Source organism: Phaethon lepturus, unplaced genomic scaffold, assembly GCF_000687285.1.
Source record: "Phaethon lepturus isolate BGI_N335 unplaced genomic scaffold, ASM68728v1 scaffold7806, whole genome shotgun sequence".
Lineage (NCBI taxonomy): Eukaryota > Metazoa > Chordata > Aves > Phaethontiformes > Phaethontidae > Phaethon > Phaethon lepturus.
The window spans coordinates 894-20,700 of record NW_010548251.1 but is presented as its reverse complement, the minus strand read 5'-3'; the positions used below and the strand labels follow the sequence as shown (position 1 = coordinate 20,700).

Below are 19,807 nucleotides of genomic sequence, written 5' to 3'. Positions count from 1 at the left end.
CTGACAGTGATCGGAAGTCTCCAACCACATTGTGTTAAGGCTGTGTTTGTCCTGCTTTTGCTTTGAAAATTGCAGTTATGTGTGATCTTTGTCAAGGCTTTGTCTAAGTTAATCCTCAGCCTCTCCTCTGAGCTATTTCCAAGCTTCTGGCCCACTGCAGTTAACTCTTCATTGGTGCCAAGTCAAAATTAAAGTTTATGAATCCTACTATAGCAAAAGTCAACGCAAGTACCTGGAGTACTTAAAAAATCAGCACTGATACTTCTTCATTCAGAGGAGTCCAAGATTCTGCTCTGAATTGGCAACGGCCTCTTGGATGGATCTGGATGCCTTGGAGGTTGGGGTGTTGTTCAGGATAGCAGTATGAGCCTTTGCCCAGCAATGTAGTGCATACTTTTTTTTTTTTTCCTAAGGTGCATTTTTCAAGGGAAAAAAGAACAGCAGCAGCCCTGATCTGCCTGCACAAAAGCATCCTGACTGAGGGGGAAGGAAGGAGGTCTCCAAATGGGTTATTTATGGCTGTGTGTTTTGTTTGAAGAGGAATGTTTTGTGATTAAACCCAGCAGGCTGGCTGAATTGATTGCTTTTGTTCCTTTTGGCTTAACATGGATTAACTTGGGCTTTAAAAAACATAATCAATTGTCCCTTAATTTTCTTGAGCAGATCTATAAAACACTATTTCCTAATGGATCAAGGGGACTTTTTTGTTCACTTCATGGATCTCACAGAAGAGGAACTTAAGAAGCCTGTAGATGACATCATAACTACGAGGCTAGAGGCTCTGCTTGAATTAGCCCTGCGAATGAGCACAGCCAACACAGATCCTTTCAAGGATGATTTAAAGGTAAGAATGTATGTAAGCAGAAGATAATTGAATTTGAGCAGAATGCCTGCCATGATTTGGGAAGATCTGTGTGCCTGTAAGAACCTGTTGAATGTACAGTGAAGGAAAAGAGAATTGATGGCTGTCCTTCTGTAGATCTTCTCTGGGTTAAGTCCTCTTTCATGCAGATTAGCAACTGGAAGCACCACCCCGGGCAAGGGGCTGCGTTTTCTTGCTGGCATCTGAACACGGAGAAAGTGCTTTTGGATGGCCTCAGGATGAGGTGGAAGCAGTAATGTGTTTCTCATGCTTATTCTCAGCTTGGGTGCTCACTTTGGAGTAGAAGAAAATACCTGATTAGAAGTCCTGCCTATTAATGATTGTGTATTTTACGGATGTGAAGGAGCACAGAGGCTGTGCCTGGAGAGTGTGAGGTCTGAATAGACCTTGCAGAGGCCGGGGGCAGGGCAGAGCAATCAGCAGAGTCATATGTTGTATGCTGGTTGTTAAACACTGCCGTGACACTGCTCCAGTGTCTGCTGCTGCACTCTCCAGATCATTCCATTCACTATTGCTTCCTGGGTTGGTCTGATGACTTGAGAGCAACTCTGATAATTTGCAGTTCTGCCACGTCTGTGGCTACGCAGTAGTTGTGAGTATCCTGTGACTTCATTTTTTTCCTGCGCTTCCTTTATAGATTGACTTGATGCCCCATGACCTCATTACACAGCTTTTGAGAGTATTGGCCATAGAAACGAAACAGGAGAAGACCATTATCAGTGCAGATCCCACAGAGCTCACTCTCAGCGGTCTGGAAGCATTTTCCTTTGACTACATTGTTAAGTGGCCTCTGTCCCTTATTATAAACAGGTAAAGTATCAATCCACTGAAGGAAAAAAAGGCAGAAGCTTTCACATGGAGTTGAAGCATGTTTCCACACAGCAAAATACTGGAAAGCCTATATCTTTAAACTGACATTATAAGTTGATGACTTGTAGGGAATGCTTTGGGGTTGTTGAGCTCTGCTTGCTGCACTTGTAGGCTGTGGAATATGGATTGTCTCTTTAGTTGAGCCCTACTAGACCATGTCTAAGTCATGCTTGGCAAGTCAAGCTTTTGTTTTGAATGATGGGAAGACATAGATCAAAGGATGCTTTCTTAGCCTGGTCCCTGGTTTTACTTGTGACTGGTCACCCAGTTTTCATTTGTCCATGGCTTTCTGAAGTATCTCCCCTGAGAATATGAATGCTCACAAGAGGGTTGCCATGCAAGAATCAAGCATTTTTCAAATGTGGAGAGCAGAAAAAAGTGTTCTTTCTGGTATCCCCAGTTGCAAACTAGAAGGATACAGGCTGTTGCTAGAATTCCTATAGCAAGCTGTTTTGCATTTAATTGGGTTGTGAGAGACTGAATGGTTCATTTTTCTGCAGAGATTTGCCCCCCCGTTTCCCTGGAGAAATGCTGGCCGACCTGCTGCTGTGAGCCAAGGCAAATGGGACAAACAGTGTTACATGAACAGGGTGACGGATGTTGAATCATTAAATGCCAACAATTAGTTTGTCCCTTAACTTCCCCTTTAAAAAATCAGTTGACACAGTAGGACTTCTCTAATGGCATGCTTTTGAAATTATGTCTCATTCTTTCAAATTGAGTGTATTAGGTCTGATGGAGTAAAAATACTATTTGGTAAGGTTTTGTGAACTGTATTGACTGGAGCTCTGTAGACACCTACACTGAAGTGTCTGAACGCAGACCTGAATCCAGTCCCTGAAGCTATAAATAAGCATCCCCATCTGTTTCTGACTGCATCGCTGGTAGGGTAATGCTGCCTTGTAGCTTGGTTACAGCTTTTTCTTAATCTTTTTGGAGAATGCTGGTGAATTGTTTTGGTGATGGTAGTAGTCTTAGTGCAGCGGATACATGACCGCAGGCTTTCAGCCCTCTGTCCCAGCATCTATGTGAGTGACTTTCTGCAAGTAGCTCGAGGGAATTGAAGAAGGAGACTGGTGATGTACCCACTAGCAGGAAATATGGAGGAGGGACTCCTTGGAGAGAAATTGTTTGGGATGGCTACAAATGTGGTCTTTTTTCTTTGGTTCGAATTGTTTCAGTGTGGGTCTCTGTGTGTCTGAAGGCGCAAGGAACATACTGTGTAAAGTCTCTTTGCTTTTGAGCAGCCTCAGCCTTCACAGCTTGGTCTGTCAATCAGAACAGGGCTTAATCTGTATGAGTTTCTCCTTTCTTTCCAGGAAAGCACTGACAAGATACCAGATGCTTTTCAGACACATGTTCTATTGTAAACATGTGGAAAGACAGTTGTGCAACGTTTGGATCAGCAATAAGACAGCCAAGCAATTCTCCTTGCATTCAGCTAAGTGGTATGGCCTTTTTTTTCTGCTGGATCAGATGTGAAGTTTTTGTTTTCCTTCTTGCTAGTTAGAAATGTCGTGACATGGATCAGATCATTTTGACATGAAAAAGATCCCTACATATTTCTTACAGGCTGAGCGAGGTCAAAGTACAACATTTTAGGTTTCAGTAGAAAGTGTCTGCTTGATAATCTTTGTGCTGCTTGGTTCATTCCTCATTGTTGGCATGAAGTTTTGAAAAGGAAAAGATGTTTTTTAGGGTTAGCTCATTATACACTGAACCATTACAGCAGAGGACATCTGTGCACATATTTTCTTGGTCGCTACTTTAGCATCAGCGAGATTAGTAAGGACCCCAGTTACTTAAAAGCAACATCCTTCTCTTCTGGCCAGACCACTAGCAAGGACTCATGACCTTCACACAGCTTGGCAAATGTTTGGGGCTTTGGTGTGATACAAATTGAATAAGGTAAGATTGGTGGGGTATTCTCCCAGAAAATCATTCTAGCTTGTTCCATCTGTGAGCGTAGATTTTCATCTTTGGATCTGCACTCAAGGTGCTGGAGGTGCCTGTTTGGAGAGTGAGACATTGCGAGGTAGTACCTCCTGCCTTGCCAGTGGCACTTCCTTGTCACAAGGTAACCTCGGCTGCCTTGGCACTGACCTCAGCCAACATGACTGTAGTTCTGATTCCCCTGTAATTGTAGAAGTGTTAGCAGAAGAGGCCTGTGAGGGTCTCAGGTCCAACCTCCAGCTCACAGGATGACTATGATCAGCAGGGGACAGGGCAGCTGTCGTGGAAAACTCCTAGGGTGGGTATTCCCCAGCTCCGGTGACCTGTCCCAGTTTGCTGAAGTCAGTCCTTAGTATGCCGTCACAGAGCCTTCATAAATTAAAATTGAAAGAACATCTTATATAATCCCACCATTCTATTTTTAAGGTGAAATTGCATTAAATACCCTAGGTAGCAGATGATTTGATGAAATATTTGGATCCCCTGAAGATACTGATGCAAGGCATAGAATATTTTTAAGTGTTCATTTAACAAGTAAGGCTGGAAAGAAACATGAACCATTTATCTTATATTTTGCCCTGCTAATGAACGCATGTCTCACTAGATAGTTACACTAATAAAATTGCTTTAATATTTAATACTAAAATTTTAGATGAACATATTGAGCAAATATTCAAAGTAATTGTCCAGTCTAAGCAGCAAGTTCAAAACTCTAACTCCAGTAATTGAGGGAGGGCCATTTGAATATGTGGAAAACAATCAGAGATGGTTTGCATTAACTTTATAATCCCTCTCACACTGCAGCAGTGAATTTGCTAGGACAGAAATATTTAGCTCTGCTTGACTGTGCAAGCCTGGTGATAGTTCTCCATGGCATTTGCTAGCTCTAAGTTGTGTGGGTGTGATTTCTCCCCTAGGTTTGCTGGTGCTTTCACACTGCGGCAGCGGATGCTGAATTTTGTACAGAATATCCAGTATTACATGATGTTTGAAGTGATGGAGCCAACATGGCACGTTCTTGAGAAGAACCTGAAGTTGGTGAGTGTGTGTGCTTGAGAGAAGTTGGAACAGAAAGTCTTAAGTTAACAAATTTAATATAGGGAAAAAATGCCTAACTTCAGTGACTGCAGGGGACTGTTAAATGTTTTGCTGGAGGGAATTGTTGTTCTTATCACACTGCAAATAGTGTTGCTGTTCTACATCACCTTTCTGCTTTATTAGTCATATATCCCTTTTCTCTGCTACTTCCTCCTATCTATGCCCAGCTCATACTCTGCACTTGGTTACGTAAAGGTGGTATTCTGTTGAACATCGCCTTTCACAGAAGAAAGAAAACTATGGAAAAGGAAGAAGGATGCAGGGTGCAAAGATCATAAATAGGTCCACACATCTTCAGTTGATTTCTTGGCTGACTTAGAGTCCTCTTAAAAGGCAAGTCTGTGCTTTTTCTCCCGTGAAGAGGACTGTCATGTTAGGACTATCTGTTATAAAACAGAGCCTTTCTTATTCAGGTGGCTATTCCACATGTATATACCTACTGCAGGTGGGCAAGGCTGGAGAGCTTTTCTGCTCTGGTGCTATTAGGGAGAGGCTAACCTCACTTGCCACTGTTTTTTATGCGTGACGAGAGGGTATCTGGGCAAAGCATGCCTGGCATCATTTTGGTTCCTTTCACGGAGATATACTGTTCTGAGCTCTGGGATTTTCCAGGTGTGTTACAGAATATTTCTGGTTTGCTAATCCAAGTCAGTGACTTCTCCAGAAGTTAACTCTTTGCCCTAGCAAAAACTGCAAGAATCAGTTTTCATCTTCTGATGGGCATGGGAGATGCCTTTATTATCTCACAGAGGAATGCATTCTCAGTTAATGTCCCACCTGCCTCTTTCAAACCAAGAATGAGAAGTCATTTGGAACCTACCTTTCAGAACAGGCCATTCAAGAAGTCCATAAAGGTCTTCTCATGTCTGGTTTCATTCACATCAGATTTGTTAGTTCCATCCTTAACAACAGAAAAAAAAATCTGTCACAAACAGATCAAGGGCTATTCACAGTCTGTCTAGAGCAAATCTTTCTCTCTCTTCCTTTTTTACCTGACTGTGGTAAAGATCTAGACTTCTGGGGCATACAGATTTCCTGTGGTAGTTCATTAGACAAGCAAAGGATGATGCCTAAGCACTGGTGGATCAAGTGAAAGCCACAGCACTGCTGCAAATACATGTTGTCCTCCTTGCCATCAGCCTGGGCCCAGCCCAGAGGAACATGTGCTGGAGCCAGGGCACTGGTTGCCTCACCTCCCAGCACCAGTGGACCTGCCTGGCTCCTGATGGTTTCTGGCATACAAACAAGTCTTTGTGGGAGGAAAAAGAGCGCAGAGATAGCATCTTAGGTTACTTCTGTACTGCTGCCTAAAACAAGGACAGAGACATAGGCTTGTCTGCTCCACATTACATAGCAAATGTCTTCACTGGGTCCCATGTGGTCCTAACATACAGTCATTCTGTGTTCTTCCAGTTTCAAGACTTTGCAGCAGTGTGGGGAGGGCTGTATTGTAGCTGTTTACATAGCATGAAGCTGCAGGGATGTGTTGCATGGGCTGGGTTATGTCGTGAAGCCCTGTGGAAGTGCTTGAGGGTGCAAAGCTTGGTGGAGTAGTGTTGGAGGGCTCTGCCAAGAGAGGGAATCTGTCCTGCTGCCATCTCCTCCATGCCAGAAGACAACTTGACAGGGCCCTTAGGAAGTGCTATCCCTGAGCTTTGTACAACAATTGTCTTGGTGTATGGCACTTGGCACAGGCAAGGACTGTGCCGGACAATGAACTTGTGTTTAATTAGAGCAGATAATCAATGATGTATTCCTCAAGCTTGCTTATTTTGCAGCATAACCTTTGTGATGGCTGTAGTCATTTTCGTTATCCCATGGGACACTGTGTTCCTTGTGGTCCTCCTCAGCTTCCTTACCCACTGTGGTGCTGCTGTGTTGGGGCTGTTGTTAGGGTGCCCCAGCTACTGTGAAGGAACAGAAGGCAGATGTGCATCCCATTATTATTTTTTCCTCTGGTAGTCATCCTGTGATCAGGCACATTTGGGTTGCACATCTTTTTCCTCTTACACTGTGAAAAACATTTATCTGATGTACCAAACAGCCGAACACTCCTGCAATCTGCATTAAGCCACAGCAGCTCTCCGATAAGCCTTGTGTATCTTCAACATCAACTAACCCTGTCTTAGTTTCTGCTGTGTACTGGGGAGTTGTTCTGGGGTCAGCTAACTAACCAACATTTTTTGATGCTCTGTCATCCATTTTCCTGGAGAATTCAGATGAGATATCAGGTCTAGGATTATGAGCATCTCTGCATATTCTTGGTGAGCACTTCTGAATAAGAAGAGGTAATTTTTCAAGCTCCTGGATGATCTGAGAGAACTGTACTTGCTTCTTAATTTTGTTGTAAGTTTAGGTTTGCAAAATGTAATACTCAGTTTACTTTACTTGAATTGTGGCACTTGAACGAGTTATCCTGTCCCAAGTTCTTCCGTATTGATTTCAGGTAGCGCTTCCTTTCAGTCTCTGCTGATTCCAGGTGTCCTAGAAGGGACTGTTAAATGCAGTAGACATGCGGTCTGTATTGACGGCATCCACTGTTCAGAAGAGATGAATCTCCTGACTCCAGAGTTTTTACAAAGACTTCTGTCTGAAGATCCCTCTATGGCTCTCAGCCATTGAGTTTCTTTGCTCCTTCAGAGCTATAGCAGTGTTGAAACATTTTTACTTCAGCTCCAAAAAGGAATTTGCCAGTTTATACTGTTTCTCAGAGGACCCCATTCTGAAGAAACATCTGTAGACCAAACGTTTTTGATAGCCCAAGTGGGCAGAATTTTCCCCTTGCTATGGAACATCTGTGAGCCTGTTTAGCCTGCCAGGGATGTTGAGATAGCAGGTATAAAGTGACTTGGCTGGCACTGGGGAAAGGCGTTTCCATGGCTGTATGGCAAGAAGGAGGTCTATCCGTACCTTCACCATATGCTTCTTCATTTCTGAAACCTTGAGGGCTGCTGCAGTGTTTTGTAGAGCATTTCGGCCATTGCTCTGTACACGAAGGAATTCTCCGAGTAATAGTGCAATAGTAACAACTCAAAGCTGTTCATGATGTGAATATGTACACAAGTCATCACTTAAAACCCAGAAAGTTTTTTGGCAAGTTAACAAAGTCTTTGAGACATAATCCAAATGTATGTTTGCCTCCCATCCTCATCAGTGTCCTTCAAGGCTTTTAAATCTCTGGGAGATAGAGCATGTCATCTACAGGGGCAGGAAAAGTCTGGCTCTAGGCAGTGTTGTGATATGGGCACCTGTGAGTTGAACATCTCAACACTGCCAGCTAAAGAAGCTGTTTCAGCAGCCATCTTAAAAAAAGAGCTGCTCAGCAGAGATGACATATCCACAGCTACTGGGTAAAATCTTCCTTGGTTTAAATAAAAGCATCATTTATTTATAAACAGAGGATGCAGAACTGTCTCTTTAACCTCTGTAGCCTACAGACTGGGGTAGTTTTTTCCTTTCATTTGCATTTTATGAGGGAAAAGAGTGGTCCTTGCGGGTCTCATGTAGTGCCTTATGCTGTTGTTTGATTTGTCAGACTTCTCTCTTGTGCATTCCCACTTGAAGTTAAGGTGCTTTCTTCCTGAAAATATAACTAGGATCTGCATCTTCATCTTCAGACATCCTTGTCTTCATGAACACAACTAGCATCTTCATGGCATTAGAGAGCGGCATTTATCCCTGTTCTGTACTAGTTGTTTAAAAGATCATGGGGGTTTTTTGGCATTCATCCTGTTGGAGCAGTGTGGATACCTTGGCAGTTTTAATCCTGTGGCTCTTTCCTAAGCTTGACTTGTGTTCTCAGCTTCAGCACATCCCATAATTGTATATATAGAGAGAGGGGGGTTTTAATCTATTCTTTGAAACTTGAGACTGAAACAGCCCATTGAAGTAGCAGAGCTGGACAAAAGTCTTACCAAATCCTTGCAACACTGCAAATCCCAGCTCCTTACTGTGTTCCCAAAACTTGTTTCTGGATAACCTACGTGTTTTAAGCCTTGTAAACTTACTGATATTTGAGGTTCTTTGATTTATTTTTCTCTTTTCCACTTATCGTAGCTGACTTTACTGAAATTGTGAAGGTAGGAGTGGGCATGACAAGCGGATTGAAAAGCAAAGGAAGTGCATGTTCATAAAGGAGATAACTCCATACTGAGCCTCCTTTACAGTGGAGGGTTTGGATCATTAAATAAAGCATAATTTGGTTGACAAGGTGATGTGACAAATCAAAGGTAAAAAGCCTGTGAAGGGCTTGTTGAATGCAGTAATGCAAATGCAGTCTCCATCTGAGGATGTTTCTCGAAGCTGGAAGGTTCATGAGAAGTATCTCAACATGCCCTAGAGCATGTCTGAGAGGTCACTGTCAGAGACAGGATGCTGGGTTAGAGCTTTGGTCCGGTGCAGCACAGCAGTCCTGGTTTGGTTTTTTGTTACTGTAACAGGCATCTAATATTGACGATGTCCTGAGCCACCACACAAGCTTCCTGGATAACTGCTTGAAGGACTGCATGCTAACCAACCCAGAGCTGCTGAAGATCTTCTCCAAGCTGATGTCTGTCTGTGTCATGTTCACAAACTGCATGCAGGTAGGTACAGCCTCCCCGTATTGACCGTGCCACTGCCAGCTGGTTTGGGTGCCAGCCAGCCATGAAGGTCCCTTTTTCCTTCATGCACGTGGGAGAGCCTCTGTTCCTCCCACCAGCAGGCTTTAGAGCTTGACTGCTCAGGCCCTCATCCTTTCTCCCAAATGGTTTCTGTGGCTTCTCCCAACACAAAAATCTCTATGCTCTTCTTTTTCAGTGTTGGGATCAGGTTCATATGAACCGAATTACCTCTCTTCAGGCAGTCCTGCAGCAGAATTTGAGGTGTAAGTTGTAGGGCTCTGTAGTTTTTAGCATGCTTTTTTGACAGTTAGGTGAGGACTGGTGATTGGACCCATGGAGACTGAACTCCATGGGTACACCCTAGCCAGCATCTCTGGGAGCCCATAGCTTTAAAAAAACCCACACCTTCCTTTTTTTTTTTGTGGGCTTTGTGTATTAACACTGAAAATTTAATCTCAGAGTTAGCTTTCATGGGAGTTAACTAGCTGCAGGCTAGCAGAAGTGAATCAGCCTCATGCTGTGCCATAATGGGAAAAAATGGGATCTAACCATTTCCCCAACCCTCTGCCCTTCCTAGAGGTTCACCCAGAGCATGAAGCTGGATAATGAGATGGACCGGCTCACCTTAGAGCATGGCACAATGCTGGGCCCACCAACAGAGGAGGAGCGTGCTGAAGAGACTGCGAAGAAGAAGTTGACTAATAAGGTGGGACACAGGATGGACAGCTGGGGCCTTCCCTCTGTGAAAGCTGCTTGGGCTTCCAGTCTGGTCAGGGTGGCTGTCCTGCCTCTTGCAGATAGACCTTCCTAGTTTCTGGAGCACCTCTGGCTCCAAAAGCAGAATCTTTGCAGGTTTGTGGGCATTTTTGAGGCAGTGTGGAGTGCTGAAGGTGTTCTCAAAGTCTGCTCTGAAGACCTTGTCTCCCACAGCAGTCCCTGCACTTGTTTTTAAGTTCTTAGCAGTATTTTCAGCTCTGCAGTGGGTACCCACATACAGCCTTTCTGCAACTCAAGAACTTTCATATTTACAGAACTAGCATTTTGTGATGGATGAGCCAATAAGCTGTCAGGTATGACTCTTTGCAGACCATCCCTCTCATATCTGGGGTATTTGTCTTGTCTATATTTCTCTGTCTAGGTGTACACATATCAAGCAATTTGTTTGGCACGCTTTGCGGTTAGAAGGCTGCCTCCTGTCCCGCTGAAAGCCCCTCTCTGGCACACAGCCATTAGGGCCCATCACACTGCAAGGCAGTCAGAGTGCTGTCTTAGGCAACACTCCCTTTCTGCTTACTGCCTGCTTGAAAATAAATGATGACAGCATATATTTGAGAATAACTCTGCTGGGATCTACTCTGGGGTTCTCCCAGATAGGTATAGCAAGGTTTTTAACTACCAAGGACCTTGCAGCTGTTTTGTAAGATTTAGTGGCTCAGTGACTGTTAAGTTTTATGGTGGTATTTTTGAGCAGTTTGGGAAATAGGGTAGAAATAATTGCACCTCTCTGGCAAGTGTGAATCAGCAAATGTATGGGGCCATAGTTCCTTTGTCTTGATAGCTTTTAGCAGAGCATGCTGACAACCTCCACCTGACATCTGGTTTCGAAGCAACGATCAACAAGTTTGATAGCAATTTCTCCACACATCTGCTGGACCTGTTGGACAAACTGAGCGTTTACAGCACCAATGACTGTGAGCACAGCATGCTCAACATCATCTACAGGTGAGACAGTAGTTTCCTTTCTGTAATTTCCCCTCTTGTGGTTCCCAAGTTCAGCTCAGGAAGAATAATTGCTGTTTATAACTGCATGTCTGCCCTATCAATGAAAACACTGAAATCACAAGAAACATTGCTTTGCATTTCAACCAAAGGCTTTAAAAAAACAACCCATTCATTTGAATTATGCAAAAGTTGTCTATTAATGTTGTAAATGTAACACAAGTGTTAGTTTTCTTGGGGATTATCTCACTTGTGTAGACAGTGAATAAGCTGATTCCTGAATACAGCATAAGTATTCCAAGATCAGAAAGCCATGCAAGGGATTGATCATAAGTGGATATTTTGTTTGAAGTTCATATCTTGTATTTATTTAAATAAGCATCCCATAATACATTTTTATTGTGGCCTTATCTGTACTTACTAGCTTCTTAGAAATCAGAATTCCTCCAGTGATACCTAAAAGTCAGGTATACAAGATACATTGCAGGAAGGAGAGAGAGAGAGAGAGAGATCGGGAGGTCTAGGTTTTGCTGCTAGGTTTATAACCTCTGTGTTTCTTTTTCAGTAAAATGAGATACACAAGGCCTTCTTTGGAATAATTAACGTTTGTTTTTGCTATAGAAGTCATACATAGTAGTGTTGCTGGGCTTTTTAAGATCTGTGTAATAGATTGGTGTGGCATGGAGGGACATAGCCCTGGTACTTCTAGCTTTGAAGGACCTCAGATAATGCTCTAGGAGTGTTATTGCCAGTTGAGCACATGTGCTGTGCAAGCAGAATGCTTCTCTCTCTGATCCTGCTACCAGAGCTTTAGGAGCAAACCAGACATAACTGCAACTATGGAGTTTACTGCTGGGAGCAGCTTTTAGTGTTTGTGGCTGGAATATGTTTTTCAAGAGTTAAGGACCCATGAAACCTATCAGCCTCCAGGTTGGAAATGTTCAGCTGAGGTATGCATATAACCACAGAATAAGGCAGCAGGCAAGGGTCAGGAGCTGGCATCTCTTAATTCAGAGTCACCTTGGTAGAAGTCACATGTAAGAGCTGCTGGTCACCAGTCATCTCACACCTGGCAAAGAGTGTAACACTTCAGAAATGCTGCTTGTTAGGCACATACGAAAAGCAATTCATTTTTACAGTGACTTATTTTTTCCATTGATGAGGCAGGATATATATTGCATATAGGCATAATTTGAAGAGGCTAGGATTTTCATGAATGTAAAATATTTCAACACCAACACTTTTTTAAGTGCTTGTTCTGTGTCTGTAAGCCTGATAAACACACTTGTACTGTTACGGTGCCTGTGAGCCTAGAACACTTGAGACTTACCTTCTTTGTCATTGCTGTCCACTAGGGCACAGAAAACAAAAGCATCCTAAACATCCATTAGTTTCTTCATGCTGTCTGTAAGGTGGTGTGTAGCTGTATTTTCATGTATAAGCAATTATAAATGGCTCTTAAAGGACTAGGCAGAAATTAAGGTCATTTTTAAGTGTTGATTGTTTCCTTTCATCTTTTTCTGAGGAAAGCCCTTGGTTTACCAAGGAGTACTCCCGAATTTTAGGAATGTTTTTCATCTAAAATTGTAATGCTTTTCAGTGGTAGATATGCTAGAGTCAGTTGTTGATGATATGTAATTTTGTTCATAAATGTGCCTGATAAGTGGTTAATCACATACATTTTCTTTCTTCCCTTGGTGCTATAGGGATTTGTGCCCCAACTCCTTTGATATTTAGTACAGAACAGAGTAGATCCTTACTTAGTTCTTTTTAACCATAGAGGACTAAAGGGTACTTTGAGCTTTCTGCTAACTGTGGTTTGTCCTATGTTTTGTTTTATTTAAGTGTAGTCTTATTGCTCCTCTGCTTTGTTTGGTCTTTGTGAACTGTTTTGTTGGTCATTCTCATCCTTTAATTTAATCTTCAGGAAAACCATAAGAATATTAACCTGCAACCATTAAGTTTTACTCGCTGCCCTTCTGTACCAGATGTCTTCTATGGCTGGCTGATAACCCTTGCACCTCTGTTGAGATGTGCTACACCTGAAAACAGAGAGAGAAAAGGTTTCAGGAATGTTTTTTTTGAGGCAAGTTGTTGTACCCTCCTCATGTCATGTCTCTTGAAGCTTTCATTATTCTTTTCTAACAGCATCTGGCAGGGGTGTCCAGGATTCCTGGTACCAACCTTTGCAAACACTGTTTTGTGAAGTATTGCAGCAACTTAAGACTGAGCTTCCAGTTATCCTTTACTTCTGAGAACTTCTTGACCAGCAACTACCATGCATTTACACAGCCCCTGGCCTCCTGTGTTTTAGCATCTGCTGCTCTATCTGAGATGTGGACACACAGCTGAGACCAAGGTTGAACACTAAAACCTGTCATCTCTGTTACCATGGGTGCTTCCAGGAGTGGAGCTTAGCCCACCAGCTCCTACAACACTAGAGAATTACCATGTCTTGTCTGCTTCCTTGTAGGATTGTATTCCTTGTTTAAGGAGGACAGAGGTACTCACAGGCATCTGAAATGAAATGCAGTGCCACAGGACTGCTTGCGTCTGAGCTCTCCTGCTTCAATTCCCTGTCAGGGTAGGAGTTTATCTTCCTACCACCAGAACGACCCTTGTTGATTGATACTCAGTGCCTGAAATGGGAAGGTAGGTGAGGACCCCTCCTCCACAGTCCTAATGACTCTGATTTACTCCATCTCTGAAGTGACCAGTCTCAGAGGTCTCCTTCTCATCTTGGAAATTCTTCAAAGACATTTTTTATGGCTGTGAGTGGAGTCCCCAACTGTACAAGTGATTGCTGTTCCTTTCAGGACTAACCAGGACAGCTAAGTCTCTGCAAATCCTTTTAGGAGATGATGGTGCAGCTTATCAAGGCCTTCTGGACATTTTATGTCAACCTTCAGCTGCCTGTGCATTACTGTTTATCATCATTGGACTGTTGTAGATTGCAGACAGGATCCATCTGTAGAAAAATTGACAGGCCACAGGGATTGAGCTCTTACGCTCCCCTCACTGCCATCACTCCTAGGTGTCACAGTAGCATACAAAGTCAGGCTAGATTCGGGGATCGAGACAACAAGCAGTTGAGTCATGCAGGCTCCTCAAGGCTGAGGAGCTCAGGCTTCAGGCTCACGTTTATTCCTTCTCAGTGCTCTAGCCCTGCCTCCTTCTTTATCAAGCGCTTACATTTTTATCATTGCCAGTACAAGTTCTAACAGACAGGCTTTTTTATGGTGCTCCGTCCAAGAGATCTTAATGGAAACTAACTCCATGATCCAGCCTCTTGGACATCATTGCAGATGGCACAGGGCCTGGCAAACACAGTGTTGAAGATCAAGTTGCCTGCTCTTTTAACAGAAGAGTGTCATGACTCCACAGTCCTTGAGTCTTGTAAAGAATCTGTGGAGATCGTCCCGTTGGTGGAATCACCCAGCTAAAGTCCAAAGCTGGAGCTGGTTCTCAGCTTACTCAAGAAGTCAACAATGTCAAGTTCTTGACCAGTCTTTACACCATGCAACAGCAGAAGTCCTGCGGCCTTCCATCACACTTTTATTATGTGTGATGCCAGACATTAATGTAAGGCCTTTTCTGGCAGTAGCTCAGGGGGTGTCCTCAGCTACTGCTCCTACACTTAGCATCAGAGGTTCACCCTTGCCTCCCCACCCTGGTGTCAGCTTTAGGCTTCTACCAGGACGGTCGGACAAGCTGATGCTGCACCATGGAGACTGGCTGTGTATCTTGTTCAGTTGTGGGTCCACAGTGCCATGGCCAGGAGCTGTCCTCCACCAAATGCCTTTGTGTTTCACAGACCACACATGAGTGTTAGCCATAATAGGAGGTGACTCCTGAGCTGTCAAAGTTCTTCCAAATATGTAGAGGATGTTTTTTAAAACAAGTACGTCTTGCTTCAGGAGAAAGGAGAAGTATGGTGATTCAGGCGGGTTGTGAGAAAACATGCTTCCGTTGGCAGTTTGCATTGAGAATGGTGACCTAAGCTGTAACCAGCTGTATTTCCGTGCCCCGGTTCTGTTCAAGGGCTGCAGAGGAAATACTGGGTCTTTATGCCCTCAGGACTGTCGTCACTATCAAATCCCCCAGTTTTGACCACATGAGTCTTCACCATGATCTTGAATATAGCTGGACCTTTACTGACAAACCGGATGTCCCCATTTCCTTAACTGAAATACTGCATGTTAACAGGCCATGCAACAGAACATGTCTTTCCATTTCTACAGGCTGCTCAGTAACGTTTTAAAGAGTGGAAGTCCCACGATGAATGCCCAGACATGACATTTAGCTCTCATTCAGTCTGTAGAGATTTTTGGATCCAGTCCTGGACTCTATGGCAACAGGAACCCAAGAACCAGAGCAGAAGGCAGTTGCCATCTGAAATGGCAAAAACCAGAAAATCTCCAGAGTCGCTCCTTCACATCCCAGTAGTGAAAAGCAGAAGAATTACAGCTTAGAGGACTTTCTCAGAAGGATTACTTAATTCCAAATACTTAGAAATCTTACCCATCAAGTGCTGTTAGCATTCACAAATATCCTTCCTTTACCAGTTTGGAGGAAACGGCAATGACTGAGCTTAGGGTAAGACTGGTAGAATGTATGAAGTGATGCAAACCCTGGTGAATAAAAGTTCAGCCACAAAACAAGAAACTGAAGTGTAAGCAAAGTTTGAGGAAGCACCACACAAATTCTTAAGAGATAGTTATCAAAGATCATTTAACCCTAAAAACATAGCTGAAAGAAAAGCACATCAAAATCTGCAATTCAAGAAGTTGGGAATAAAGCAACTTTAGAAATGGAACAGATTCTCAAAGCAAGGATGTAAATGAGTCCTGACCTTGTATTTGAATCAAAGTTTGGTAAACCGCCTCAGTGTCAGGTTTCCTTTGTACAAGGATGAGAGAGATGTAAGCTTTTCAGCCAGGAGAGAGCAACAGATAAATTCCATCTGTCGAGGCTCTGTTTTCTGCAGTCACCAAAAAATGTCAAGGAACAATTTGTTGCCGTTTGTGTAAGGTTGTTAAGCAACATGAAACTCAAATATTGAGCCCATTTATTTAGTGTTGAAGCAACTTAATTTGAGAAATGAAGAGCGTAACTTTTGTATGATTCACAGGCTTGTATCAACTATTGCTTAGTGTTCCCAGAGCACATGTTTTTAAGAGCTGTACATGTCTTAGTTGGCTTTGTAGTGCAGAGATCTGGCTAAGGAAGGTCACAGCAGGCATGGAGCTAGGTGGTTTTGTGGCATCATTTTGGGTTATCAGGGTGACAGGATTAAGATATTGCTGATGTTGCCTGCTTTGGAGAGGCATTTACAAGTATCAGCAATACTTATGATTTTGGCTGAGCATCTTCCAAACAGTTACTTGTCTTCTTGAATTGTGAATCTGTTTGAAGCATACTTGTGTTAGCAAGGAGGTGGTGGTAATGGAAACCGCAACATTTCGTGGTAGTTAACGGTGGATAATACGGTGGATTTCATGTGGGAATTAATACCGGAGTTCAGTGGTGGTGAACTGTGTTACTAAGCAGTGGTGGAGAGTGGCCAGGAAGGTGTGGAGACTGAGGAGCCCTCACCCCTGGTGCCTTGTCCCTGAGTGACACATCTCCAGAGTTGTGTGGTCAAGCTGTGGCTCTGGAAAAGAAGTTATTAGCACTTGGTTCTTTCTGATGTATTTTGTACACCGGTAAAGAACAGGTGAAATTTATCCTGTTGCCAAGGGATGAGCACGGAAGAGGTGTCACTGACAACATGTGTGGCACAGTGCAGACATCCCCATCTCACTCTGAACAAGCTGCTGTGTCTACCCAGCCTGGGGCAGTCCCGTGTGGGGACGGCAGATCCGGAGCTCGCTGCAGTGTGGCCGTGTTCAGCTGATGTGCTGGGAAAGGTTTCAGCTCCGGGGAGTGCAGTTGGGTAAGAGCAAGGCTGTGCTCAGTGGCGTGGGCAGGAGGAGTGGGGCCGCTTGAGAGGTCTGTGCTGCGGTGCAGACCCCCTCGCTGAACAAGCAAACATCCTCCACTTCTTCCTGCAGTGAGACTTGCTTTGCTTTGGTTTGCTTCACACACCTCATTTCAACCAACTTTGTCCTAAAATTCGTCTCACCCTGTAAGAGTTTATGTATTTTTGGATCCCCTTGCTGCCTTTGAGTGCCTCAATGAGCACGTGCGCTGCAGCACTTGCAGCACCAAGCTCTTGGGGGCCCTTGGCAGTGCTTTCGGCTTACTGCATGCTGATCTTGGGTGGTGTTGAGCCAGCGGGCTGCCAAAACTTCTGGGTTTTTTGTCTCTCAGGTTGGACTTCAACGGGTTCTACACAGAGCGCTTGGAGCACATGTCTGCTGAGCGCAGCCAGAAGGCAGCTCCCCTGCTTCCCCGCCTGGCCGTACCTGCCCAGTGAAGCCCTGCTGCTGCCCCTTGCAGCCACCGCCTCTTCTGCACCAGCAGAGAACCAGACACTCACTCACTTTGAGCTAGGAGTACTCAACCACCTACAGTCACGGTGCGAGCTGGAAATGAACCGTAAGGGTTGTCCCAGAGAGAGACAGGGGAGTATTTAGTCTCCTGAAATGTATGTAGTGGTTTTTCTCTTCTGAGAGGCTTTTGTTAAGTCCTTTTTTTTTATTTTTTAGTACATGTAAAATGATATGTTTGTGTGTTGTAAAATAAATTAAAAAAAAAATCAAGGTTATTTTGTCTGTTAACAGAACTCAGTGTGCAAATTAGTTTTTTGGTCAGCTCACAGAGATCTGTCTCACTGCCATGCAGCATTATTTTGCGGGGAGAGCCTAGTTGGGGAGTTGCTGGAATGAAGCTGATCAGATGCTGTAACCGAGGAGATGGCGTTTGGAGCTGATGAGCAGGTACGTGATGTTTGTATTCTATCATCCAAGTCCTCAGCAGAGGATTTCAGGGTATCTTGCAGAGTTGTGCAGCCATAAAAATTGCTTGAGACAGTTTGGGAGCAGGTGTGGTAGAGGGTGGAAGAGAAGGAAGGTGTCTCCCAGGAACAAGTGGTAACCAAGGCACTTGCCAGAGACCTGGAGGCCTTGGTGGCAAGTGTGTGAACCTGGGGAGACGTGCAAGGGCTGGGGGTACAGGGCTGAGTGCTCCTGTTAATGACCTGCCCTTCCGCAACTCATCTTTTGCAAGGACCTACTAGAGTGCATTAGAGGGAGGAGCCAGGTTTTCTTTACTCTGGTGGCCTAAAGCTGGTGCTCCATCCAGCTTGGCAGAGGGAGAGAGACCCAAGGAGTAGATGGAGACCACCAGTCCTGTGTCTGGAGGACTGAATTCCTCCATCTGAATGTTGAGGACCGAGACCTCAGCCAGCAGTATCAGGGAAAGGACTTGTGCAGTTCATGGGGAAGGGAAAGTTTCCTGTTCCCACCACTGAGGTGGCCTTTCAGTCCGGGAAGACTTGGAGAAGTTGACCTGCCATTTCCATTAAGTTTCTGTGGACCTACAAACTTCACAGCCTGTCCCTCGAGTGCAGGGTGAAGAGGCTGAGGGGCCCAGGTCCCTGGAGGAACCTGCTCGCCTCTCAGTGCTCAACATCTCGGGCTTGAGAGGGTCCCCTGGCACCTCACTGTGTCAGTGTTGGTCACGCACATTTTTCTGCACCAATGCGCAGTGTGGTGGCTGTTGCAGGAAAAAACTCTGTTCACACATTTTAAATTAAATCAGGAATTAAACCATTTATAGATTGATAACACGTCATTAATCAGCAAGCATTCAGTCTCAGCAGAAGTAATAGATATTTCTGAAATGTTAATTTTTAAAATCAACAGCAAATTTCTAAGCACCTGTCTAGGAAGTGTGCTTCACTTCCCAAGAAGTCCTGCTCACACCCGCATGTGCACACATGCGGATGGTTTCGTGCTACGTCTTGTAGCTTTTAGCGGGGAGAAGTCACATCTCTCCTGGGGGGGGGTCCACTCCCTCTTCTGTGGGAGACATCGTGCTCCACCCCTATGGGGACCCGTGCTTAGGTCCACACCTGAGCAAGAAAGCCCCTGGGAGGTCACCTACACCCTGGGCCCGGGTCCCCCCTGCTTGTGCCGCCCATACCAACAGCCTGCTTAGCTGGACGCAGCCCCCTCGCTACGCCGGCCCCAGGCAGAGGTCTTGATGGTGGGGCAGTGTCATCATGCCAGGCTTTGGCTCCTGCTGTTTGCATGACAACACTTTGACTGGTAACTTCAGTTACCCAAAAATTGTGGCCCACCTGTGGATGCCCAGTTGGCTGAGCAGTTACTGTAAAGGTTTGGGGTGCTTGGACGGGTCTCTGCATAGATTTACCCACTCCAAGAGCAGACCTTGGTCTGGGCAAGATGCCCTGCTGCCAGCCAGTAGCTCCTTCAAGGCCAGCTCAGCTCTGCCCACCTTGCAAGGGTTACCGTCTTGGTGGGGAAAACTCTACAGGAGATGTTTAGATAGATATGACCAGACATGACTAGGAACGTTGAGGGTCAAAGCGTGGCACTTTGTTTTTTTAAACTTGTCTATTTAGGAGGAATTACAGAAAAGCTGCAGGGAGAAAGAGGGAAGACACTGGAGCAGCGCTTGGCTGCAATGGTTTCTGTGCCATTTTGGAGGAAGCTTGTCCCTGGTGACAGAGCTCTGCGACAGCCAAATTTGGCATCCAACACTGCTGCCTCCCCCC

The 19,807-nt window shown here is 44.5% G+C and overlaps 1 protein-coding gene across 1 annotated transcript in view; it reads left to right on the top strand.

Annotated features, from left to right (window-relative positions):
* The window catches only part of TUBGCP2 (tubulin, gamma complex associated protein 2), a 37,640-nt gene extending 19,823 nt beyond the window's left edge, over nt 1–17,817 (top strand). The window contains exons 10-18 of the mRNA XM_010289904.1: nt 664–844; nt 1,521–1,693; nt 3,073–3,201; nt 4,624–4,744; nt 9,244–9,387; nt 9,983–10,111; nt 10,964–11,127; nt 17,437–17,543; nt 17,683–17,817. Of these exons, the coding sequence (XP_010288206.1) occupies nt 664–844; nt 1,521–1,693; nt 3,073–3,201; nt 4,624–4,744; nt 9,244–9,387; nt 9,983–10,111; nt 10,964–11,127; nt 17,437–17,542 (1,147 nt within the window). The 3' untranslated portion in view covers nt 17,543; nt 17,683–17,817. The remainder of the gene's footprint in view (nt 1–663; nt 845–1,520; nt 1,694–3,072; nt 3,202–4,623; nt 4,745–9,243; nt 9,388–9,982; nt 10,112–10,963; nt 11,128–17,436; nt 17,544–17,682) is intronic.
* Nucleotides 17,818–19,807: the final 1,990 nt, after the last annotated feature.